Source organism: Colossoma macropomum, unplaced genomic scaffold (genome assembly GCF_904425465.1).
Source record: "Colossoma macropomum unplaced genomic scaffold, Colossoma_macropomum, whole genome shotgun sequence".
NCBI lineage: Eukaryota > Metazoa > Chordata > Actinopteri > Characiformes > Serrasalmidae > Colossoma > Colossoma macropomum.
The window spans coordinates 5,968,516-5,996,081 of NW_023494794.1; the positions used below are offsets into that span (position 1 = coordinate 5,968,516).

Sequence of the window (27,566 nt, forward strand, 5' to 3'; positions counted from 1 at the left end):
CTTGGCCAATGATTAGGCTTTTTTCTGACCCAGTGTTTGATCTTTCTCTAATTGTCTTCATCCTATGTTGAATCTTTCCTTCAGTTATATGCAAAAGTTTGAGCACCCCTGGACAAATGACATGTCTTGTTGCTTTTTCGCTATAGGAAACAAACTTAAATACAGCATTTCTCTGCAAAATTTCATGCACAATTTCTATTTATTTGCTGAGTTTAACACATTGGGAAAAATAAAATTGCATAAAAAGTGTTTTATCTGTAGAGGATATGTTAGTTTATTGTCACAAAACATGAAATTGGGGATGTCCAAACTTTCACATACTACTGTATGTTTAATCTTATGTTATGTTAAACTGCCTTAAAAAGCTTCATTGTGTGAATAGTGTTAAAATCTTTACCTCAGTGGTGAAAATTAGCAAGATTCTATATAACTTGATTTCATTTCAACTCAGTAATGACCTTTCCAGGGTGTAACAATAGAGATATATGCCATGTTGTTGCCTATTTCTGTTGTGCGTAATTGCAGAGCTGGAAAGAGTAACAGCTGTAAGTAAGAGTAACAGCCTCATATAGCAGTGCTAATTCACTTCAATATAAATAAAAGCCGTGGAAAATAAATTTACTAAAGTGATAATTTGTTTTTGTAAAACCACTCAAGTTATTACTTTGAGTTGCTTTAAGTTATTATTTACTTTACAAAAAGGTCACATTTTCACAGTTTTGCATTAGCCATTAGTTTCCCTTGAACCTTATCTTACATTAGCAAAATTTGACCTTAAATTAGCTAGCTAACAGACGTGCAATAAAAGGTATAATAAAAAATTTAAAATGTCATGTATAATAAAACTAATATGATAAAAAGTAAAGAGACACAATAGAAAGGTAAAGTAGCTATATGCAAAGGTCTTGTATGCAGGTTTGGGCACCCCTTGTCAAAGTTTTGCTGCTTGTTGGAAGCATATAACTGTTTAAAACGTCTTTGTATGCTGTAGCATTAACATTACCCCTCACTGGAACTGAAGAGCCCAAACCCTGAAAAACAGCCCCAGACCATTATCCCTCCTCCACCAAACTTTATTGTTGGCTCTATGCATTCCAATAGGTAGTGTTCTCTTGACATCTGCCAAATCTAGATTTGTCCATCAGACTGCCAGATAGTGAAGCGTGATTCATCACTCCAGAGAGCATATTTCCACTGCTCCAGAGTCCAATGGTGGCATGCTTTACACCCTCCCCGCATCCAATGCTTAGCATTGTGCATTTTGATCTTAGGCTTGTATGCAGCTGCTCGACCATGGAAACCCATTTCATGAAGCTCCTGATGCTTTTGCTGCATCTTTGGGAAATATGACACTTTCTCAACATGTTTGGACACAATACTAGAAGCCATGCTTGTGAAAACCAAAGACAGCATTTGATCAGAATAACCTCAGGGGTGTCCTTTTTTAAACAGAAAAGTTATTATTATTCTGTTATTTTTGAAAATAATTGATTGCAAAGTCAAATTTTCATGTTCTATCATATAATCGTTATCTATACATACAGTTTAACTAAAAGATCAAATACTAATATGTCCACATTTGTCAACAGAACACTTCACGGGGTGTTACTTGTTCTTACTTGATCACATGACTGTATATACTGTAGTCTGATAAGTTTAGTACTGCTGTATGTATTTTGGTTATTCTGGTTATGATCTTTCAGCACTGTGTCTAAATGTCTGTTTATATTTGCATATCATTTGGCTAGGCTTCTTATTTCTGGATATTTCATATATTTGTGTCAATTGTTGAATGCTGATTGAGTTTTTAACCATTCTAGTTGTAATAGGCTTTAGATCGTCTTGTGCTCTTTATTCCTAGGTTGATAACATGCGCTATCCAAATGTTTTATGATGTATGTACCTGTGGACCTGGCCTGTATCTCACACTCCCACCTTAGCAGGTTGAAGGTTGACATAGCCTTTGTGTGCATCATTAGAATGGAGGAACTTGTAGAAATACGGGTTATGGGAACAATTAAGGTTATGATATGAGAATGTTAATTTTATCAGCTGATGTGGGAACCACTGGCAAAAAGGCAGCAGGGGTGCTTTGGATGGTTGGAACTCAACATCAGTGACATAATGTGAATAGAGCAAGCCGTCAGAGTCTGGTATGCGACTAGACTGTATTGCAGTGATGATTAAAAGCACAGCTCTTCCTGTTGTTGTGTTCTCCCTAATGTTACACAGTGGATTCAGCTGATTACAGACTTGGTGATAAGCTGAATGAGGCGTGTTATGGCCCAGGTAGCACTTTCAGCACTATGTGGGCAAACAGTCTCTGTAATCATAAAGCCCAGTGTGTGTAGGATGCATATTGTGCGTATTGTAGGGGTGCATATAATTTGCAAATCATGAATATTATTACTAGGCTCTCTATAACACTGGGAAGGGTGTATTCCAATTGATTTGAAATGGCTTTCTTCAGGCTCCTTTTTACACATTCACCTTAACCTGGATATTCAACCATAATTAAAAGAGAGTGGCTTAAGTGTGAACACAGGACAGAGTCGAAATCCTGTTAGAGCTGACACGTCAATCAATTGGCACAAGACCTACAATACCTGGGAAATTACCATGATGGTTTTTGTGGTCTTTGTTGCTTTTAGTGGTGCTACTTGGTGATGCATGTTATTACTAATATCTGCTGATAGAGGGCGCCAAATCACCAACAAATTCATGCTTAATATGCTTAACAGTTCTGCTGCCCGCTTACTACAACTACTACTATTATTATTATTATTATTATTATTATTAATATTAATAATAATAATAATAATGAGTATTATTATTATTATTACTTCTACATCTACTACTACTCCACTAATCTTGTAATATTGTTTGTTGCACACAATATTTATTTAAGCGATAATTTATTTATTATCCCTTGCATTTCCATACAACAGACTGTTCACTGTATATAGAATGACATAACTACTTACTCTAACAGTATATATATATATATATATGTCATAGATATATTTGTAATTGTGTATGCATTGTTCACATAGTTATATATTTCATAGATATGTCACATTTATGCCTGTTATTTATGCTTCTACTACTACTACTAATAATAATAATAGTAATAATAATAATTCTTCTTCTTCTTCTTCTTATTATTATTATTGTTATTATTATTATTGTTATATCCAATACAATTAACAAAGACCTAAGCAGAAGCTAAAATGATCCTGGTTTAATCTATCAGTATGCTGTGATGCCCTTCATGGGTTTGGTGTATTCATTCATTTCTTTTTTATTTATTGTTTGTATTTATTTAGTGCTATTTGGGTCTGCATACTGTCATCTAATAGTGAAACAGGACAAAGAAGGTACAATTATGCAAATATAACTATGAGTAATCAAACAGAAAAGTGAGCAAATGGTAAGCAAACACTATGTGATGCTGTCATCCATTTTCCACCACTACAGACTATTAAGGCAATCAAAAACACCACTGTGAGCCTGTAGAGGATTCACTGACTTGCTGTCAATAACGGGGATTTGATGGTGTTGCGTGAGAGTGAGGAAGAATGCTTGAGTAATCTAACTCTAACCCTATAACCACAAACCCCACCTGTTAATGAATAATGACAGTGTCCTTACTTGGACCTTGCATCAATTTCTACTACAATAATTTAATCATACATCAAATTAAATTCATGTTAGATCATTAAAGAGAAGTCAAACAATTATCAAATGCTAATGAAGTACACAAAAATAAACCTCCTTACAGAAGTGGTATTTAATTGTTGTTCATGAGACTTAACATTTTAAGCCAAAAAAGAAAAACAAAACCTAAATGTACAACAATGGCAAAAGTAAGAAATAAATTATCAAAAGAAAAAAAAAATCACAACAATACAGCAGAATAGCAGTTTCAGTCACAACAGACAGCAGAAAAACAGTTACATGCAGTGTATAGACTGTAACGTCAATCTGTCTTTTGCAGTTCAAAAACAAACAGAAATAGAAAAGGGGTTGACACGATACTTGTGATAATACAAGTGGCAATTAAAACAAAGCCTTCATTTCACTGACAAAATCAGATGACTGTCAAACCTGGCTTAGGGACATTTAAAAGAGCCTGAAATAATAATAATACTCTTACGCAATTTATCATCACTGCCAAGCCTTGCTGTGTGTCTGAAATACTACAACAAATTGTGACAGATATGATAGAAGATTAACCTGCGGAGAGGAAATTAAAGGGATATATTTCAAAACGTCTGCATAGCTCATTTGTGAAGATGTAAACAAGGTCATTCAGAGTGGTTTTGTGTGAAACCGTGCATTGTAGAAACTTATCAACTGATGGTGATTATCTGCTGATGTCTATGACAAAAATATAATAATTTTATTTACTATCCAAAATGACAAGTGAACCTACACATAAGTGTTTGTATATAATGTTAGTAAAATAGTGGCAAATTTGTTTTAGGCCAAAAATTTGTCTAAGGCACAAGGCAGTGTATTCATTACCACGTTATGTAATAACGTTCTGTGATGTAGCTTTTAGAGGCATGAAACTCATCAGACGTCTGGTTCTTATCACCACCACTGTGAACAATTTTGACTAAGTTTCACATCAAACCACTCTGAATGACTGTTTAGATAACAACATAATTATGCAGAAATTTTGAAACAAAAATGTCCCTTTGCTTGCCTAAATGTTGTACTCTGAAGCAATAAATAGTACAAAATAATGAAGAATAAGGCAAGAGTAATGCACAAGGACAAACAGGGCAAATATAATCATTGAGACATACAGACTTTAACATAATTAGTCTTGCAAATCTTGCAAAGGAAAAAGGCATGATAGAGGAATGATAATGGTCAGCAAAGATTATTGATCGTTCTTTTATATCTGTGGATGGCCTCGAACTGGGTTTCTCAAATCCAGCCATAGAGTAACATTGCCCTGCATATTTCAGCATATTCCCGGCAGTAAGACAACATTATTTCAAATTTTGAAAGCTTGTCAATGAGCCAGGGTAACAGCAAGACCCTTGACTATCCTCCTATGATTATCTTCATGGGATTTGGCTTCAGCCCCAAGTGATTAGACCTTGAGATGACTGTTTCAGTTGCTGCTGCCAATATGCATGACACAGTGTAGTCTGTTACTCTCCGTAATTAGAAAAGAACAGAAAACCTGACTCGAAATTCACTTAAAGTAGAATCTTATGAACAATTGCTGAATTCTGTGGGGGGAATAGGTTTGAAATACAGCTTGAACACCCCTGTTCCAATGTCATGTTTTGTTGATTTTCTACACTTTAGAAAAAAAAATGGTTGTCCAAGGGTCCTTTAGTAAAGAAAATATATATCTATATAAATCTATAAAGAACCATGAATACACAAAGAACCCTTTGCATGATTAAAGGGTCTATTGCATCATTAAATGAATGTTTCAGATTGATGGAGAATGTGCTGTAGATAGTTCTATATAGAAACTTCTTGAAAAGGGTTCTATATAGCACCAGGAAGTGTTCTTCTGTTGTTATGATGTCAAGCCTGTAACAATAGAAGAACACTTTTTGGTGCTAAATAGAAGCATTTTCAAAAAGGTTCTTTATAGAACCATACGAAACACATTCTCCATCAATCTGAAGAACACTTTCATGATGTGAAGAACCCCTTTAATCATGCAAAGGGTTTTTGAGTGTTTGTGATTCGTTATAGAACCATTTTCTTTACTAAAGAACCCTTGAAGAACCATCTTTTTTAAGAGTGCATATGAAAAAAAGTTAATACATCCTCTACAGGGAATTAAGTTTCATTCAACCTTCCAACACTGGAGAAACAGTAAAATAGTAAAAATTCCAGTTACATTTGCGTTCCCTAAGATTTTCCATAATCCATATCCAATCAGGTAGAAGCCTACGAAAACGGCCCCCCACCACTACACTGAAGATGTATTACCAGAGTGCGGAGAGCTGCCACTCCAACAATTCCAGGTCGGTCAGACACTAGAGGGTAAAAAGGTACTTATCTGTCATGTGGGTGGTACCCTCAGGGGTGAGTCTTCACTACCTTTAGTTAGGGAAAATAATTGTATCTTATTCCGCTGCAATTGTATTTTTTAAGTTGCATTGATTCCATATGCCCTGTCTTGACTCCAGGCTTTTTACCTTACTGTTCTGTTTTAAAACATCAGGTTTTGATACAGAAGGTACAAATATGTATCTTTTCCCTGGGAAAAACTTTGAGGGTACATTTACATTGTGTGAACTTCTCTGACAGTGTATGGAGCTTTTTCTGCAAAACTGTAGTATGTAAATGTAAATTTGAATACATTCAAATGCACTTGAATAGCATAGAATATTTCAACAATGTTGTCATATATTTAACGTTTTTGAACTCCAGTTATAGGACTTTCTAACAGGGACATGTATGTTCATGACATCAGTGAGTGAGAACTGCTTCATTCAGCCGATGTGCTGATTAGCTCACCAACCAATCCGCACTAAGTAGCAGTAATGCTAAGCCTTGTACTGCACAAAACCTTTTTGCTGTAAAAAAACGGAAATACAGGTGAGTTTTCTTTGATTTTTTAAAATGGAATGCATCCTTCTACTTTCCAAAATTAAAGAAAGTTTGAGCATAAATGGCTTTATCGTTTTTAGCCTCCATTCACTCCCATTCATTGAGGATTCACTTGTGAGCGCCTGCTAGTGGTTTGCTTGTTTTTCGGTATAATGGGAGAAATAGGAAGTGTCCAGTTTAAACCGGCTCTGGTATTGCCACAAATTCATCCCTCTGGAAGACTAGGCGTACCTTACACTGTTAGAAATAAAGGTGCTGTGCAGGTACATTTTTTTGTTCATCAAGGTACAAGCAACGTAAATGTACCCTCAAAGATACAACAGTGGTTTTAAGGTCCATCTGTGCACCTTAAATAAGTTTTTCCCCGATGAAAAGTACATATTTGTACCTTTTCATAACCGAATGTTTTAAAACAGAAGAATAAAATAAAAAGCCTGGAGACGAGACGGGGTGTGTGGATTTAACACAACTTAGTAAATATAATTTAAATGGATTATGGTACAATTATGTTCCCTGACTAAAGGCACTGAGATGTACCCTTGAGTGTCCCACCCCAGTGACAAGAAAGGCGTTGCCCCATTGACAGTTTCATACCTTTTTTTCTGAGAGTGTTGAGAGAATGAGTTATACAGATTTAGAGTTTCATTTACAAATATCTTTGACTGAAGAGTTTGTAAAAACGTTCTACAAAAATACAAATAAATGTTTACTGATGATACCTGGTGGCCTTTATTTCAATCGAGTTTTTGCAGGTTAGTAGCACCTAATGACTACATTTGAGAAACAAATACTTTCTAGAAGCTTTTCAAATTTCAAAAAATAAATATGACATCAAAAATGACATAAGTCTCGATGTGCTGTTGCCACTACATTCACTTTCAAAAGTTAATGAAATCAAATTTAAAACAATGTACACTATTAGGCACAAAAGAGAAGGAAACTCACACTTGGCTTTAAATAAGTCAAAAGTTCATACAACATTAGACAGTATGCAACAGGTCCTTACTGATAAAACAGACAGTCATGTGATTTGAACTTGAGACATCTACTTCATTTTGAAGGCCATGGCTCTTGTATAAACAATTATTACATCGTCAAGTTCAGAATCGGCCGCTTAGAGACTCGTACCTCCGTATAGTGCGATTGTCAATTCAGTATGTACACTTACATTTCCCTTGACATCATTAAAAAAGTGGTGTTTGGGCTACAGAACAGATATTACTGTTTGTGCAGCAGGACAGAAAAAGTGGGACATTTGAACACTTTCTCACATTATTGTTATAAGTGCCTAATACTTCATTAAAGATACAGTTCAGCTTTTCACAAGTTTTTCCTTAATGCAAATCAGCACTCAATCCTTCAGTCAGTCCACATTTCTGATCTACAGTACAGAATTCCAACATTCGTTTAATTTCATTTCCAGTCAAAACAGCCATTAAATACAAGATGTTCATTTTTTCAAGAGATATTTCTGAGGAGATTAGATACAAGATAATTTACTTGCCTAAGGAAGACGGAAGCCAAAGAAAAATGCAAAAAAAAGCAGGAGTTAAAAAAAATATTCAAAGATCATACAAGACCAGAACCGTCACCATCAGAAAAAAAGTACTTAAAGCTTTCATCTTTAAGAGAGAGGATAAAATCAAGCTCCACTGTTGCTTCAGATCTGAAAAAATCCACAGGTGTTTCTGTCTATTCTTCCACTGTGAGAAGACAACGCAGCACTATGAGTGTGAAAGGATGTGTAGCTGACAATAAGCTGTTAGTAAGAAAAGGAAACAAAAAAGAAGAAAATTTGCAAATTAAACAAAGAAGCTGCTGCTGTTCTCAGAACAATAGACTAGTCCAGACCTCAGCATCACTGAGTGTGTTTGGACTTGAGAAGCAGAAAATGCAACCAACTTTTAAGACCGAACTTTGGAGGTGTAGAAAAATATCCTTACAGATTTCTTTGAAAAACTGAAAGCAAGACTACAGAAAAGAATGGAATCTGTAATGGAGGAAAAGGGTGGACACACCAGATACTGAAAAAAAATTACATTTAGTTGTTGAGTGTAATTTTCTGTTAAATATGTATTTGCTGATGATGGAAAATGAACAACTTGTACTTAACAGCCACTGTGACTGGAAATTAAACACATGAAGGGTGGTCTCTGACTTTGTTCAATATTATATGTGGATGCTGAGGACAGGGTTAAATATCACTGATGTAAACTATAGTCAAACAATTTGTCCACTAACTTTGATAGTTCCCTTTTTTATTTTACCTAATCTCTATCTGTCACATCTGTATCATACACCTGATTACAGACAATAGTTTTGACACGTTTCCCTGTAAAATAACTCAAAACCTGTCTGAAGTGGCTGAAGCAACTGCCCAACAGCTTCTGCTGAATTGTGTGTTCTGAGTCGAGGGCTTTGCAGTTATTTCCTCAGTATAAGCTGAAATTGCTGTCTGTGGTACAGATGTCCAGTACAGATGTGGCAGACAGAGATTAGCATCAAAAACAATGGAGTTTTTCCTTAGGCTCAAGCAAACAGGTCCAAGTAGGAGCTGAGAGCAAAGGGACACTCCTATTGGACAGTCTTCAACTCTTGGTTTATGTTATTTAATGCACTGAGAAATAATTTATGACCCACAGGTCATGTGAGTGGATTTTTAGATGTTTCAGCCTTCAAAAACAGGACATTAGGGCTGGCCCGAAATTTTTAAATACTCGCTGGCATTTTTTAACAACTACTCAAATATTTATTCTCAAAATCACCCTTTAAAATGATTAAAATGAGTTATTTTACACAATTAACTATAATTTTAAGTATGTTTATTTAAGCAGCTCAAAGTATAACCAGTAGGTGGCAATAATGTAATAATAGTCAGACTGAAGCCCAGCTGCTCGCATTGTCTGCCATAGAAGCCACAATGGAAGTCCTCTCGCTCAAATACATTTTATGAGTCGAGCAGATGCTAAGGGTGTACCGTATAAGAATGATTGTTTTATTTATGACCATCACGGTGTTACTTGGTTTTAGTTAGTTGATTTTCTTATGTTATTTGGCTTGTTCACCATTTTTTTAGCATTGAAAGCCATAGTGGGGGTGACACCCAGGCCAAGTTGAGCTCAGTCATAGCTGAGCTACAAAGAGTAGAGCAGAGGATTGAGGAGCTTTTGAAGATGCAATCTGAACGTGGACAGGATGGACCTAGAAGCAGCTCGAGAGGTGTCCCACTTGGCTAGTAAAGTGCACGGAGGGCACTTTTCAAGTCAAGGGACCACTGATACTGTGATCACTTCAGCTCTTTGTCTGCTAGCTAGACTGAATTTCACCCCCACACCAGACTCCTCTGGCTGGGAGCACCCACAACATAGCAGTGCTGGTATTCCACCGCCAGAACAATGCAAAAGGTAACTTATATAGAACAGTAAAAATGACAGAAATTAAGACACAAGGTTTTTGAGTGACAGCAACAACATAAAGGCCCATTTTGATGAAATGTATTGTAGTTTTAACCACAACTTTTGACAGATATCTGAATACTCAATAGTGAATCAAATACCAACTTAATGAACGAATACTTGAGTATTCAAATCATTCGGGCCAGCCCTACAGAACATATATCACATTCTGAAAATGGCCACCAATGAGCAACGTTCTGTTTCTTTACAGATCTACTAAAGGTATTAGCCTATGAATTACATCAGTCAAAGCCAGTATGGCAACAGGTGACCCAGCTGTGCTTTGTGCATCTATGGCTCTGAGTGCTAGCAGTGGCTCTTTACCCTTACAGTAGTAGAATATAAAACAGAATCAGCCTCCCTGTAGTTCTTCTCGTGTGGCTAGGTAAGGCCTCCGAAAACAAGGACAGCACCGTACTGTCTTTTCCCATCTCTAGTCCAATAACAGTGCTTACTTCTAGTGTAGACTATTTGTGTGCACAACCTATACTCCCAACATATAAACAAACCCAACATGGGCTAAAAAATATGTTCATGGTAGCAAGACAAGGACACTACAGAACAAAAAAAGCTTCCAGATAAGGCAGGGGATGGGGAGGAAAGTGTTCACTGTTACAGTACAGTACAGCCAGTACCTCCACATAGCCTAGAGTATTCCACCTTGTTTCCCAGTGCAAGACAGACAAGTTCTGCCTAGCCCTGAGGCTGAGGAGCCTTCGCCAGGCCAGAGGAAAAGTCCATGTAAGCAGCGGAACTTTGGCTCAGTGGACACTCCTGGTCAGTTCTTTTTTCTCTTCTTCGCAGACTTATTCCTCCTATCCCACATGGAGAGAGCTTTGGCACTTTTTCACATTTTAAGGCTTGAGCGAGGGCTCTTACTCGAATGACATGAGATTGGCTGGTGTCTAAGAGGAAAGAAAGAGAAACTAGTTATACAATAAAAAAACAAAACAAAACAAAAAAAAACAGTGAACTGTGACTCTATGGCAGGTGTGTCAAACTGGGTTCCTTCCGGGCCACAACAACGCAGACTTGTGTCCATGATTTCCAAAAAGATTTTCAAATTTTGATTGTGTCGGACCATAGCACACTTTTCCACTTCGCCTCAGTGCATTTTAAATGAGCTCAGGCCCAGAGAAGGTGGCAGCATTTCTGGATTCTTTTTATGTATGAGTTCTTCTTTGCATGGTAGAGTTTTAACTTACATTTGTGGATACAGCGATGAACTGTGTTCACAGACAATGGTTTTCGGAAGTGTTCCTGAGCCTGTGCAGTGATTTCACCTATAGAATCGCGTTTTTGATGCAGTGCCACCTGAGGGTCTGAAGATCATGGCCAACCAATGTTGTTTTTCGGCCTTATCCCTTGCATACAGAGATTTCTCAGGATTCTCTGAATCTTTTAATGATATTATGTATTGTAGATGATGAAATCCCTAAATTCTTTGCTATTTTACATTGAGAAACATTTTTCTTGATTTGCTGCACTATTGGCAAAGTGTTGAAGCCCTCCGCATCTTTACTTCTGAAGACCTTTTGGGGATGCTCTTTTATAACCAATCATGTCACTGACCTGTTGCCAATGAACCTAATTAGTTGTGAGATGTTCAACCAGGTGTTTTTTTTTAGCATTATAAAACTTTACCAGTCTTTTGTTCCCCCATCCCAATTTTTTTTTAAATGTGTTGCTTCATTCAAAATGGGCAGTTTCATCTCAGTTTCAACATTTGATATGTTGACTTTGTACTATTTTCAATTAAATATAGGGTTTAAATGACAACTATCCCAACTTTTTTGGAAACGGGGCTATTAATTTAGTTTTTAACATATACTTCATGCTTTTGAATACATACTTATTTGCTCAACAAAGTTAGTAGAAGATCAAGTACAAAGGCAAAATATATCATTTAGAGTACACATTGCAGGTTAAACTTGATATGTACTTGCAGACTGTAGTCATGTTTGCTTGTCTGTGTGTCTGTGACTTTGTTTGTGTCTGTGACTAGGGCAGTGGTTGGTATAGTGAAGCGGGTATCACCTCTGCCTTCTACGCTGTAGACTGGGGTTCAATCCCCGCTTGGGCAGCACCCTACACTATACCAATAAGAGTCCTTGGGCAAGACTCCTAACACTACCTTCACCTTCCTGTGTAAAATTATCAAATTGTAAGTTGCTCTGGATAAGAACATCTGCCGAATGCCGTAAATGTAGGCCAAAGAAAGATTAGATTTGATCGATGTTTTGAACCAGTATTTGATGAATTTACTGTACTCCAGAAGGACAGAATGTTTAGGCAGCACTGCGCTACTGTGCTGCATTTTATTCCTTTTACTAAATTTGTAGCCCTACAGACCCGATAAACCCAATATTGGTGTATTTATGAGCCCAATATTATAAACCCAATATTTGATTTATTTATTGCACACCAGAAGAGCAGAATGCTTAGGTGACGCAGAGCTACTGTGCTAAAATAATTGTATTTTATTTTTTTACTCCATTTGTAACTCCATAAAAATATATGTTACATTTCCCTAATGCTAAGATGTAGTACCAATTTCTATATTATTTAAATCTTGATGTAGCTGCTGACATGTACCTGATATATACTGGATATCGACATCAGCCCACAATTCCAAAAAAAATAAAATAAATAAAAAGTGGACTGGTATGTTTATGTATATAACATTTAATTCTGATTTTACCTTTAAAATTTTATGTTTGGGGTGTTTTAGTATCAAATTACAGCAAAATGTTTTAAAATAAATGTTTAAAATTTCAAATGTCTGCAATTTTTTTGGCCCTTGGCCAGTTTTCTTTCTAGGATGTAGGTGTGTTCTAAATGGATTATAAGACTACCTGCGGTTTGTTGCTCTGACAAGCCTCCTCCAAGTGTTTATGCCAGAGGATTGCAGAGAATCGGGACCCTGTCTGAAACTTGTAAACATTTCCTGGGAAAAGACATTTACTTTTCATTTAATCCAACATGTAAACCAAAAGCAAAAACAAAGAACGAAGAAATTTTGAAAGACAGTTCAAATATACACTATTGCTCTAAGGGAATTTCTTTTTACCTTTGTCTGCATCATTCAGCTGGAAGATATTGGGTCGTGTTGGATCATCTGGCAAGACCACCATCCAGCCCAGCACACACACTTTTTTACAGGGTGTGGATTTGTACTATATGACGGAAACAATATGTTATATACTCATCACAACTTGCACTGCCATACTAAATGGGTCACATTCTAAAACTGAATGGCACAAAGGGACACCCTCACATGTTTTCTTTCTGTGCCTCGAAGTGCTTTGGCTCCATAGAAAGTCAAAGTAGAGCCCGAGAGTGTGATCCAATACCGTGTCCAGGATGAAAGCTAAAAACCAGAACCGAAAATGTGTCATGTTCATGAAAAATGAAAACGTACACTATTAAGACATCTCCTTGCCAGAAGATTTAATTCAACAAGTAAATTGACACATTTATCAGGTTAAATCAAGGGCTGTCAGGATTGTTATTCAGATTTTCATTTCCCTGGATACATTACATGCCAAGCTCACCTTTGGCTTTCGGCCCTCTTTCAGCAGGGTCTTCCTCTTTAGAGGACCCTCCATAGCGATACCACCTATCTCCCCATGGCCTCGGCCGGGTTGCACTGCTGACGCACTGTTGGAGTGGAAATATTTGCTTGAAACATGAATAAAACATCCTGTATTCCACTATGTTAAGGAATATGTGCAGCATCTGTATGCTCTAGGGCCTGACCGATATGAACCTTCTGTCACTGATATTGATATTAAGAATCTTCAAATTCTAATAACTGTTAACATCAGCTGATCATTTAATATAATCAAAAAATAAACAGACTCCAATATTTCAGCTGTGAACTGTCAACTATGTATGGACTGAGACCCCTTATCAATTTATCGATAAGAATATTTTAAAAATTAATTGATAACAGCCATGAAATCAATAAGAAAAACGTATAGGTTTTTATTTGTATTTTATACAGTACCATGTAAAGTCAGAGAACACTTCATTTACTCAATTCCCAGTCAAAGCAGCCATTAAGTAAGTTATTGATTTTGTCAGGAGATATTTCTGAGAAAGGAAAATTAGTGAAAAACAGGAGTTTTCAAAACTGGAGCTCATAAAATGACTGGACCACTAAAACTGTCACCATCAGATAAACAGTACTCAGAGCTTTCATCTTTTAGAGAGGAAATCAAGCTCCACTCTTGCTTTGTCAGATCTGAAAAAAAACACCCACAGGTGTTTCTGTCTATCCTTCCACTGTGAGAAGACAACTCAACACTATGAGTCTGAAAGGATGTGTAGCTGTCAAGAAGAAAGAAAACAGACAAAGAAAAAAAAAAAGCAAATCACACAAAGAAGCTGCTGGTGTTCTCAGAACAATGGACTGACCACCTCAGTCCAGACTTCACTGAACGTGGATTACTTTGATGTGGAGGTGTGGAAAAATATCCCTGCAGATTTCTTTGAAAAACTGAAAGCAAACTCCTGAAAAGAATCTATGCTGTAATAAAGCCAAAAGGTGGACACATAAAACACTGAAAAATGTATATTATATTTACTTGTTGAGGCTCCTGTTTAAATGTCTGTTAAATATGTTTTCTTTTTTCCTGACGCTACAAAATGAATAACTTGTAACAAAGGGTGGTCTCTGACTTTTGCACTGTACTGTATGCATCAGTGTTCTGCGGAACCTAAACATCAGCCAATTTCACCAGTCAGATAGTAAATCGGTCGGGCCCTAGTGAGCAAGTGTTTGTAATGGTGTTGATGTTGAACAGTTTGGCCAAGCATGGCTCTGCAGGCTGAAATGTTCAGTGAACTAAAGTGAGTTCAGATGATCTGGCCTTTTATTGTGGCTCACTGGAAGCCAAAAATGACAGGTTGACACTCGGAAGGAGACAGGAAATGTGTCAGATGTTTGGTCACCACCAAACCTGCTCCGAAAGTCACTGGAAAGAGTGAAGTGAGCTCAGGAAACGTCAAATGAGGTAGAATTAGGAGAGTAAAATGGTGCTAGCATGTGAAACCCATCAACCAAACCTCCACCCAACAGACACCACGTTTGAACAACTTAGTACATGTAGCTATTGAACAGGCTGCACACATTATGTAAGATGACCATCTGACCCAAGGCAAAGTCGGAAATGAAAGAAATGTGCCTGGGACAAGCTAGAAAAGAGAGATAAAAGAGATTGGTGAAGAAGACAGGTGGCATGCAAGGACGAATCGTGACGGCTCAGAAGGACAAATGAGGTGACCCTTGACCCAAGCTGAAGACTGTACCTGCAGGCATAGCTGCGACTTCTGGGGGAGTTGCGGAGAGGAACCCTCCAGTTGGGGCCAAGTGTGGCATACATGCGCCCCCTGTTTGCATATTTGGCACAGTCAGTTTGTGGGCTTGTTTGTGGACACTAATTCACTATTCTTCAGTCCAATTTATGCTTAGACAATGTGCTCTGGACTTTCATAGGCCTAGTCTTAGACTAGGCAAATTTCCAGAAATGGACAAAAAAAAAGACTGTTTTAGTGACTAAGTGACTGAGTGACAGACTAACTGACTAGCTAGGTAGCTAGCTAGCTAGCTAAACTGGAATGCCATTGGTGATTTACAATTGCAAAAACCTTATTACTCTAGTCATAGGCTTAATCTGGGGCTAGGAAACCAGCCCATTATGTTTCAGGGATAAAGACATTTTTAGTCTGTTCAAGTTGTCATAAACATGTTTACTTTCCTGTTGGTAGCAGATGAGAATTACAAGGATAATCAGGGAGCAGCTGCACCAGCAATGCATAAGCTCAAACACAGGCTAGCTGTAACATAAGTATTTGCTAAGTTTAGGTTTACAAGTCACTAAATCAAATTGGGGTGCACTACACAAACTAGTTTTGTACTAAATATTTACACCCCCCCTCAGCTGGTGTAAATGTTGGGGAAACCAACTGAAACTACAGAAAAAAGCTTAGTTTTTGGTTAACTAAGCTAAAAACACCAAATACTATATGCTGTGATTTTACTTACAGCTCTAATCATCACCCTGCTTTTAGTTCTAAACATATAGCTAACACCCCCTGCCCCAGTTCAGTCAGAGTCTAAACATCAAAACGTAAGCATTAGTTAGTTTTTACTAGTTAAGACATGACTTAACAATTTGTGGTTAAACCAACTTTGGTAAAAGGATAGTTTGAAACTAACTAGTATTAACTCAGGACTTAGTAAAGACTTTCCACACAAAATTAAGTGTAAACTTATGCAGAACCGGTGCAAGCCAGTCCAGAATACTGAAGAGCCATATTCATCCTGGGATTTATTTTCACCTCTCATTTTATTCATACTGGATTCTATAGATAAACTGATTTGAACTCAAGCTCTATAAAATGGACTGATTACATACTGAAAAAGGCTGCTGTTCCTGACAATCAACTTGAAATTTAAAGGGGATTTCCAAAGAATTCTCAAAATTCCTGCATATTTAAATCATTCAGATGTAGACACTGTCATTTAGACTGGTTTGATGTAAAATGCTTTGTTTTAGAGAAACATAGAGAGTGAAGATTTTTTTAGGTTTATTGTCTCGAAAAGCTCCCTCATAGAAAGTGAAGAAATTGTCAAGAATATTTTGCCTGATGCCCAAAACATTTTTTTTCGATGTTTGTTTGGTATACATAGTGACCCCTGGTTCCTATCACCACCAGTGAGTCTGTAAGTTTCTCTACGATGAACCATTTTGAATCAAACCACTCTCAATCACTTTGTTTACATCTCATCCAGCGTAGAAACTTTGGTGGAATTCCCCTTTAACTGCTTTTTTTAACATTTTTCTTTTTTTATGCGTTTTTGTTGAGTATGTACAGATATATGCTACACATTTAAACATGAAAAAGACACAGAAACACATTTCATCACAGGTGAAAACAACGCAACAAGAAATCATCTGCTTCGTAGCCTGGCGGTCGAAAATAATTTTCTACTATTCGGTTAATGCAAAACCAAAATATTTTAATGTTAAACATTCCGTTAACAGTTATTAATAAAGACAGGTCATCTTACCTTTCTACTCTTGTGGAGAGATCCTCACAGAATGAACTCTCACTGCTTCCTGAAGAGGAAAACATATCTTATTTGTACCAGTGCCAGAAATTCAAGCCTTTTTAACACTGTAGCACTACAGGAATATGTATTTATAACAAAATGAAAGAACGTAATGATATACAGATATGCTATAGATTAGGTACAGATTGAAAATCTTGAAAAAGGCACAATTACTTACATTACATACAACAATTGTAATGGCTGTACTGGCTATAATAGGTTTAATGTAGTATGACAACACTGTGTTGGTACCTATTGATATGCCATTGGACACTGAAGAGTTGTTGGGGTTGTGTCTGGCTGGACTCTGAGACTCTAAGAAGCTGTCGTCGAGCAGATGCCGTGGTTTCTCCACAGGAAATGTGGCACTTTTACTCTCCACCATGCCAAACTGCCACATCATACTAAGAGAGGGAGAGTGCAGGGCAATCATGAATCATAATGTAAGAGCAATAACAGTCACTGAAAACATTGCCATTTTTATACTCATCACAAACAAAACTTTAAGTTAACTGGATTGCAAACATTAAAACTCTCAATGATCTCAGTGCTTTGAAATTCACTGTTTTTATGAAGTCATGAAAACCAGAACATCTGAAGGAACAAATTTGACCTGTTTATGTAATAAAAGAGATGTAAAAATGAATGACTATTTTTTGGTGTATAAGCCCACAAATAGGTCACAAATGGGAAAACAAAATATAAGACCGATGAAGGATATGGGGCCTTCAACATGTGCATGTTTGTGTGCTTGAGAAAGTGGTGAAGAGATAGAGAGAATGAGTGAAATAAGCAAAAGATACACACTTGTTGCCCACACTATGGCTCTTTCTGTGGCGTGATGGCGGAGGGGTGGGCATGCGGACCCCCACTGTGGCATCAGGGCAGGTAGGCCGACGACTGTACCTCACAGAAAGTGACATGTCTGAGGAAAAAGAGAGCGAGCGAGAGAATCATTTATAAGGCCCTGAATGCACAATTGTAATGCGACTCACTGGGACAAAAAACACAAGCAAATACCGACGCGGCTTTAATTTACATCTTTAGGAATCAATTCACAAAATACTTGCATGTTTCCTTGCTCCCTTTAAATTCCTCTAGAGGGAGACAGATCCACATTTATGCCCACTGTTCATATGGCGAAAAAAATCCACAGAGTGGATCCCATCCACATATTCATCCATGCACAGCCTCAGAACAAAATCACTTAGGGTGCATTAGAAATAAAAGGGGGTGCACACTTTGGCACAGGCAGGCAAAAAGGACTTAGAACACACTTCATTGTCAATGCAACCAACTTCTTTTACAATGTCAGTATCTGAAGTGGAGGTCATTTTTCAGGCAGTTTGGTACACTGTATGTCCAAAACTATACAGACACCTAAGTGAATTCAGCTACTTTGAGGTGAACCCTTTATCTAATACGGTGTTTAACTCAGCTCACAGTTTGTGTAATCTACATACAGTCTCCTTTGAAAGCATTGAAGCAGCCAGACCAATACATCTGGGTTTGAGATCAAAGATGAATGTGAGACAATAGACTGAATTCCAATCTGGCCTCCCAATTCTTACTGCTTATGACTGGTTTGCATCTTGTGGTAAGGCCTCCATATTTGTGCTGTCAAAGTCTTCTTCAAATGGTGAATTGTGATACCTCCACTCCTGGCCTGTTGAGGTTGTTGGTGATGTCACTGACCGTTGCATTTGGGATTTTCTTCACAGCTGTCACAATGTTTCTTTCACCAATTGCTGTTGTTTTCCTTGGCTGACCTGTTCGATGTCTGCTTGTTAGTACACCAGTGGTTTCTTTCTTTTTCAGGGCATTCCAAAGTGTTGCATTGGCTGTGCAATTTTCCCTATTTTCTCAGTTCTGCTTTATCATACTCTGAGGAAAATGCTAAGCAATCGATTGTGCAGACGTCCCATTGTCTGGCAATCAAAAAAAATGGAGAAAGAGAATGCAGAAGTCCATTGCTCTCTTTGAATTTGATGCGGTCACTGACTGTACAGGACACAGCTGCATGTGGCAAGCAGAACAAAGGTACCACATTCTGACAGCCTTCTTTGACTGTTTAAATGTTTTTTAGCAGTTTGTGGCATTTCTGTGTCAACAGTTTTGGTCTCTTAAGCCCAGTTTGCACTCTTTTGATGAGATAAGACAATAGAGTTTTTGAATGTAGTATATAGCAAATACACACATATCAAAACATATCAAAATGTTATCACTGGGGTGAAAATGGTCAGATTTTACTGGATGAATCCTAGTCTTTTTTTGGGTCCTAAAATGCCTGTTTCTGGCACATTCTCATCTTGAAATATGCTGTAAAAATAACCTTTCTACAGCCATCCGTGGCCGGGAGCCCAAGAGATCACAATTGGCCTCGCTCTCTGGAAAACAGTTCAATAGCAACCTAAATGTTTACCTATCCTTTTTTTTTTTTAAATATAAGTGATACCATTTGTTCCTAAACTAAGAGATATAGAAATCCAAAAATTAAATTAACAGCACCCCATAAAAAACACATCTCGTAAAATGTAAGACCACTTCCATTGAAACTGCCTTTAACTAGCGACACACCATGCAAGCAAAACAGTAAACATTCCTCAAAACAACTGCACTACTACTATGTGATCTAGAGTGTCAAAAACATCCAGTATCCAGTTACTTTTACTGCAGATGAGTTAAATTATAGACTATTTATATTTAGGTACAACGCTGTGAGAAAGTATTTGCCCTTCACCTGATTTCTTCTATTTCTGCTAATTTGAAAAAGTAATTGCTGCTCTAAACCTAATGACTGCTTGTGCCACCCTTGACAGTAACAGCTGCAATTAAACATTTGCGATGAGTCTTTTACATCACTGTGGAGGAATTTTGGCCCACTCTTCTTTGTAGAACTGTTTTAATTCAGCTACACTGGAGGGCTTCTGAGCATTAATTACACATTTAAGGCTTTTCCACAGCATCTCAATGGGATTCATGTCCGAATTTTTACTCTGCCACTCCAAAACATTCAGTTTGTTTCTTCTTAGCCATTCAGAGGTGGCTGCTGCCTGGAAGTTCCCAAGATAAAGACAATGCTAAGGGCATTGGCTAAATTTAATGTTTTGACATGTTTTCTACTCTTTTGTGTAGGGAAGACAATCAAGTAGTCACTCCCATCTCTTGTCATTTATATTGAGATTTCTTATCCAGTGCAAATTGCTCGTAAATATTACAGACATCCTGTGGTAAACTGACATTTCCCCACCTATTCGTGTGAATGAATCGCGTCAGAATAACACATGATTCATAAGTATCTTCATGGTTGCTACTTTATGCAAAACTGTGCTTAGCTTGTTTACATATAATTCCTTTACATAATTTTATATATGATTACTTTTCCTACTTAAAATGTGTTTCAGGCTTTTCTACATAGGCCAAGATTTCATATAATGTTATGTACTGGTGATTTGCCGCAGGTTAATAACAAAATCATGCTGTCTATTATTAAACCGAAATATTTCAATACCCCCCTCGCCCCCATGTGTCTCACACTGTCCTGCAAAATTGACTATGCTGTCCTTTAGTTGAACTGTCTTGATCTGGTCATCCTATAAATAAGTAAATAACATTCAAAAGCCTGGCATCTGAAAAATGAACTTGGTCAATTTTTAAAATTTCCAACCAGATGGTTGTGAACTGGGCTTTGTAAACATTGCCACAACTGAATTTCACCAAATCTGAGATGTAGCCCAGCAAACAAGCAGCTTGGCTCAGCGGTCAAAGCTGTTTCTCATTTCCATTAGTGAATAACACTCATTTCTTCCTCCATTCATTTACAGGAGACAAGAAGACCCTGAAGCTATGCAGCAGCATGGAGACAGCACAAGACAGCTTCACACTGAGACATTTATGAACTTTAAAACATTTGTTTTATGAGCAAAACGTATTAACTTGCTGGAACCGCTGCAACTGACAAGACAGTCTGCTCACTCTAACAGTTTTCACACTAAACATAGCAGCTTGAACAGCTTCCTTACACACTGTTCATAAATAAGTAAATGTCTTTTAAAGTCACAGGGGAAAATTAGGCCAACTTTCTCCACCTGGGCCTTGTTATCACACTCCTTAATGAGCTACTAAATTGTTACCTGAATTATCCACTGTGATTAGGGATGGTATTAAATAGAGATGCTTTATAGGGTGACATTAAAACAAAACTGAGTAAGATTCTTAGAACTCAGTATGACACATTATCAAAATTATGTCCAAACATAAAAATTACAACAAATTAATCCATTCATGGCAAACTACACCGATAACAAGGTAAAAGCAGTGTCGCTGGCTTGTGGTTTTACTGCACATGCTCACAATTATCCTTGGGCACCTGTGGGCTAGGCTTTGCCAATGATGGCCAAGGAGAAGAAGTAATGAAAACAGTTTGTGCATGTGTAGCAAAAGCACAGAATGTTCTCCGCTTTTCTTCTCTGAGCTTGGAAGAAGGAGATTTAAAAGATTAAATACTTAAAGTACATTACTTGCCTGAATCGGTATGCCTCCTATAGTTTCAGAGCATGACCAAATCCAATGCACTAATTAAAGGACCCCCCGAATGAGATGGACAAGGGTCATTTCATGCCTATTTACCTAGGGCTTGTCCAATCAAGTCATGGATTTCCATGCGATTTGATTATATTCACCCCCCCAACCAACACACACAGTACGCTGCAGCTTAGACCTACTTCCTATTCTATTTTTAGTTTAGATGCTTTTTTTTAAACATTAACTGTTTTAATGAAAACCTTTCGCAATCATATTAAACTAGGGTAAAATTTGTGAGCTGACTTTAAGCTGCCTTGACAATGCCGCTGATATGAACTTGAAGGTGGTTGCTAAGGTGTTGCCAGGATGTTGCTGTGGTATCCATGGCAGTTGCTAATACTGCCCCTTGCTGGAGAAACTTCAGACTGCAACACATTCTCTAATGGAGTGATTTCCAGAGCAATAACCACATGCTTTCTTAAAAAAAAAAGTACCTCTGGAATTCTGCCTTTGACAAAGAAATAATATTATCGTGAAATATTACAATTTTCATAATGTTCACAATTTAACTAAATCTTCAGGGACACCGGGAAGATGCTTTGAATTTTCCTGAGATGGTAAATCACACCTGCAGAAGAGACAGTGTGAAACTGTACCGTAAATACCCAGTGTTTTAACAGTGAAAGTAAACGAAACATTATGTGTACATATTACTTAATATTATTTAGTAAGCTGTTTAAGGATTTAGTTATGATTTTAAAGTTGGCCTTGCTATGCTCTACACTGCATCTTACATACTGAAGCAAATAGTACATACTCTACTGAAGCACTGTATATTTCTACCTCAGTATCTGGTGTGCTGACGTATGTTATAATCTGACTGCATAGACACATATCATAGCATGTTAAACATCTCTGCACCTTATTCTCACTACCTCATGTCCAGAAATGAGTGCTGTGTCAGTGCTGCACTGTCCTGTCTGTTTACTGTGTCTAATACCTGTTTTATTTATCGTATTTATTGTATTGTTTCTAGTTTGATGTTTGCACACTTACGTCTGCACGGTTGCACTTTGTACTGTCTCATTTTATTCCATGTTGCACCACACTCCTGGAGGAAGGTAATTTCGCTCCACTGTGTACTTGTACATAGATGGAATGACAATAAAAGCCTCTTGACTTGACTTGAATTTAACTGCTTACAGAATGACTAAACTGAGCTAAATATAAGCTTTTTGCATTTTTTTGTCAAAATAAGCAGAGTGATGTTAATTTCAAATAATAATTATTTTGTCTGTGTGTAAATGCCCACACTATTAGGATGTTGTGCAATCAAGCTGATGTTACCATGGTGGTAGATTTCTTGCCGTTTTCAGTCGGCCTAGTTTAAAGAACAACATAGTCCAGCTTGGTAATGGTACCGTTTATAAACTGGAAACGCAACCTTATGTATCAAATCCTGAATGTCAAACCTAAAACCTAAACTCCTTAGATTGAATTTGAAGTCCAACCAGCCTCGTAACAGTAGCTATGAAAGAACACTTTGTGGGTGGAGCACACACAGATCAGTCATAGCTGATAATAGTAAGGAACTCTGTGAGGACGCTTTGTAGAGTTGTGAGATTTTCACATTGGCAGGGGTTTCTGTACTGGTCTGTTAGCGATTAGAACTCGCCCTGCACAGCACGTTTCTCTCTCTGAAAACACAGTCGGCCCCGGACAAGCCTGCAGAGGCCTGATTCCAGTTATTGATTGTTTCCCAGTGATGTGTTTGAAAAATATTTTGTGTTTCTGAGAGCCTCAGTTGGGGGTGTTAGAGATAGAGAGAGAGAGACAAAGTGATAGATCTGCAGGATCTGGATCTGATCTAGATCAGGATCTGCACCCACTGCCCGTCAGGAGAGACAGAAACTGAGAATCACTTCCTTCTTTCATGTTCAAAATATAAAACCATCAGAGACGCTTTTCTGCCCAAATTTACAAATAAAACCCCCTCCTTCCCCAAACTGACCGACTCAGAGAAAATGAAAATTTTACTGGGAGAAAATGTAGAAGCAATAAGTTTAGCAGGGACAGTTTATTCAGAACTGCCACAAGATCAGAGAAGAAAATGTAACATAGCACCTCAATTATATAATTAATATTTCTAATTCCTGATGTTCAAAATGTATTACATTTTTCTTGTGTACCTTGTTTGTTTTATTTATTTATTTTTTTTTTAATTATTATTATTATGATTTTATTGTATTTTATTTTATTACATTTGGCATGTCCATACTCATTCTGTGCTTATATGTATTACCATATTTATTAATTTATTTATTTTTTTCTATTTCTATTTTCTATTCATTTTTTTTTCCCTATTCATTTATATATTAATAATAATTCAATTTAAGATGTATTTACAGCTTTGGCAACATAGGTCTTATATTCTGTCATGCCAATAAAGCATATTTGATTTGATTTGATTTGATTTGATAGAGAGGGAAAGAGAGAGAGACAGACAGAGAGGGGAGGAGAGAGACAGTGAGAGATTGAGAGAAACTGATAGAGTGAGAGGTGTGAAAGTGTAAAAGAGAGGGAGAGATAGAGGGGGAAGAGAGAGACAAAGAGAGAAAGGATAAAAGCAAGAGAGGGGAGTAAGTGAGAAAAACCCAGAGAGAGAGAGAGAGAGAGAAGAGAGAGAGAGAGAGAGAGAGAGAGAGAAAGAGTGGGGGGAAAAAACAAGAGAAGGAGAAGGGCAAGTGAAAGAGGGGGAGAGATTAAGAGAAAGAAAGAACTTGAGAGAGAAAAGGAGAAAGAGAGAGCAAGATAGTAAGGGGAGAGAGGGAGAGATGTATAGAAAGAAAGAACAAGAGAGTGACAGAGAGAGGGAGAGAAATAGAAAGAACAAGAGAGAGTGACAGAGAGAGAAAGAGAAAGGGGGAATAACAAAAGACAGAGAGGAAAAAGATAGAGAAAGAGAGAGAGAACGAGAGATTTGGACAAATCAGAGGGAGAGACAGAAACTGAGAGGGAGAGACTGAGAGAGAGGTAGAAAGAGAGAGAGGGTTAGTACACTTTGAGCACTCTGTATAAACACTCTCGGGTTGTTTAGTTCTCAGTGTGTAATAAAAAGTTTGTGGTCAGCGTGAGGGTCCGGCTGTGTCCTGATGCGTTGGTTGGTGTGTCACGCTCGCAGTCTTGTGCGGAGAGATTGACTAACGCTACCTCATAGTGTCTTGGCTGCTGACGCACTGGGCTTCTTCCACAACACTAGTGCGTTATGTAATAACTGGCTACACCAAGACTTCGAAGAAACTGCAGTCCATGTGATGCTTGTTGTGATTGTCATCATCACATGGTCAGTCTGCATCCTTGTGATGTAACCTCTGTGGCTCAGACTGGTTAAACAAGCGGCCCAGAAGAACGTATTCTCAGTGAGATCTCAGATTAACACCTAAAGGTTGACATGAAAAAGTGGCAATTTCTACCGTTTAATCCACTTTTCTCTGTTAATAATGTCAACAGTGTTGATGTTGCATTATTTGATACGTGAAGAAGGTGATCTAACAGAGCTATATGCACTTTTATTTAGCTTGGGTCACAAACAACCTTTTTAAACAAATACATAAATGAATAGGAAAACATTTCAGACATGAGACACGTTTCTTGGATTAAACAAGACAATAATAAGTGCTTACCAATCCAAATTACGCTCCAGACAGATTCCAGAGGGGATTTTCAGCCTAGCGCTGCAAATCATAATTTTATCAAGATGCCACAATGTCTTCTGCACTGTCGTCAAAAATGCTATTTTGCTTAGTTAAAGGTGCAAAAACAGTAGAGGAACAAGGCATTAACAACTCTTATTGTCTAAGAAGAATTTTATGGAGGTAGTTTAATTCTACACAAACTTTGCACCACTATGCAAATTATTACTCCTCCACTGATAAACCGGTGGTTGGGAATATCATGTAACCTCCATATACAATGTTCACCACTTGTGAAAACAGCGGTAAACATGCATGCCAGCATTTTCAAAAACATCCGTTCACATGAAAACACTAGGAATGCGTCGATAGCGATACTGGTATCAGGTGTCATGCCAGCACTGTGCTCATTTACTCGTACTTGCACTCAAAAAATGTACCGATACCAATATCTGATACCAGTTGATACCATGTGACATAAGTTGAGTGTATAATGCTGCGCTAACAAATTCCCCAATACGGGTGGAGACTTGTAGGCTAACAAAACAGAGGTGAAAAAAGTCAATATTTGCTACCTTAGTCCATCTTTGCCGACTTTATTCTGTTTGACTGAATAGAATTACGAGGCATAAATGTTGCACAATGTTAGCAGCGCTGCTCAGTTTCTCACTGTATTCGGTTAGTACAAAAATTGCTCAATTCAAAACGCTGGAGACAAAGGTGAGCTCAGTTTTACACATCTTACAGGAAATCATTCTTTTTTAGTTAATATTAAAGTGAAGTGTTTCACATCTTTGACTTTTGTCATGTATAACCTTGTACTATAGTCTCCACTATCTTCCTCTTTCATTTAAGTGATGTAAATGGAGAGCACAAATGTCATCATGGCAACCAATCCATAAAAAGATTTGTTGCCAGGGATTTGTTTGTGTTAAGTTTTTCCCAAGTGCATCATCAAAATGTATTCTTAATGTATTCTGAATATGTTATGTTTTTCATGTCCTACAATGGATTACATTACTAAATAAATTTAGAACAGTGTTTTCCAAAGTTTTCTACCCAACTCTGGCTACAGAACAAATAACATTAAATATAAGTTTTAGGCTGGAATTCCTCTTTAAGCGTTTGTGTCAATCTCCTCTTTTCTCCTAAGTGGGGTTCAGGGAAAAAAGTGCTCTTTCATCAATACAACACTGAGATATGCATTATTTCTCCTGAGACATAAAAGAGTTGACTTTAAGAAAGAGATTTTCCACTTCTCTTTCAAAAACAGCCCTTCATATTAAAAAAATTCCATGCGTGACATTTATGGTTTCTCTTTCCTGAAACAATCCCACAATTTCCATGGAAATTCTCCATAAGATTCCAGACCATAAAAATGATTTCAAAAGACTTGTGGTTTTATGACAGGTAGTGTCATCATTATGATGGCAGCTTAAAACAGACATCATGCATGGAAGAACTGAGTAACAAACAATAAATGCTATATTCTGAAATTCTGAAATTACATTGCGCCATTTGGTGAGATGGCTATCTGACCACATCGTTTTATGAAGGAAAAAGCTTTCAGTGCTCATAAAGCCATAATTTATGAGTTAGATATATTCAGGAAAACAATTAGCTTCTTCTCCTGGTGTGTCTGGAATGAAGAGAATAATTACACTGGAAAGAAGGAAAAAAACAGTGTTCAAGACATTTTCCTCTGGTCTTGTAACAGGGATAAAATGCATTGTAAAATGGAGTGAGGCCGAGTGCTTACAGATAACCATGGCAACTCCCCAAAACAGCTTACAGAGCTGAGCTATGTGGAACAATAGCTAAGGGAAGCCCATAGGCAGTGTTACCACGGTTCAGATCATGACTGAGACTGACTGCAGGCAGTACGATTGCAATAATGGTGAAATAACTCTACTGGCTTGCTATGTTGCGTGACTGGGCCATGCTGGCAACCGCTTGGCTGGGTTTTACAACGTGTGGCCCTCTGCATGTTGTTGAACATACAGCATTTACAATGTATGACTTAACTCTGCACTTCAAAGCAAAAGTTATCCTCATCCAAATGTTCATGTGCATGACCCACATTGTGCTTTTTACAACAGGCACCAATGCTGCTTTCTTCATTTTACAACTTTCAGTTTAATACTGAAGCAAATGTTGTCTTCAGCCAGAGTAAAATGAGTC

The 27,566-nt window shown here is 37.5% G+C and overlaps 1 protein-coding gene across 2 annotated transcripts in view; it reads right to left on the minus strand.

The window, feature by feature from the left end:
- Positions 1-8,511: 8,511 nt before the first annotated feature.
- LOC118814384 (ras-specific guanine nucleotide-releasing factor RalGPS1) overlaps positions 8,512-27,566 on the minus strand; it is a 218,351-nt gene continuing 199,296 nt past the window's right edge. The window contains exons 12-20 of one of the 2 annotated variants that reach the window (XM_036579966.1): positions 17,977-18,094; positions 17,422-17,573; positions 17,128-17,176; positions 15,363-15,443; positions 13,604-13,709; positions 13,327-13,419; positions 13,120-13,225; positions 12,905-12,996; positions 8,512-10,954 (exon numbers count right to left, since the gene is read on the minus strand). In XM_036579966.1, coding sequence (XP_036435859.1) covers positions 10,925-10,954; positions 12,905-12,996; positions 13,120-13,225; positions 13,327-13,419; positions 13,604-13,709; positions 15,363-15,443; positions 17,128-17,176; positions 17,422-17,573; positions 17,977-18,094 — 827 coding nt within the window. In that variant the 3' untranslated portion in view covers positions 8,512-10,924. The remainder of the gene's footprint in view (positions 10,955-12,904; positions 12,997-13,119; positions 13,226-13,326; positions 13,420-13,603; positions 13,710-15,362; positions 15,444-17,127; positions 17,177-17,421; positions 17,574-17,976; positions 18,095-27,566) is intronic. The other variant, XM_036579967.1, reaches the window with a different exon arrangement.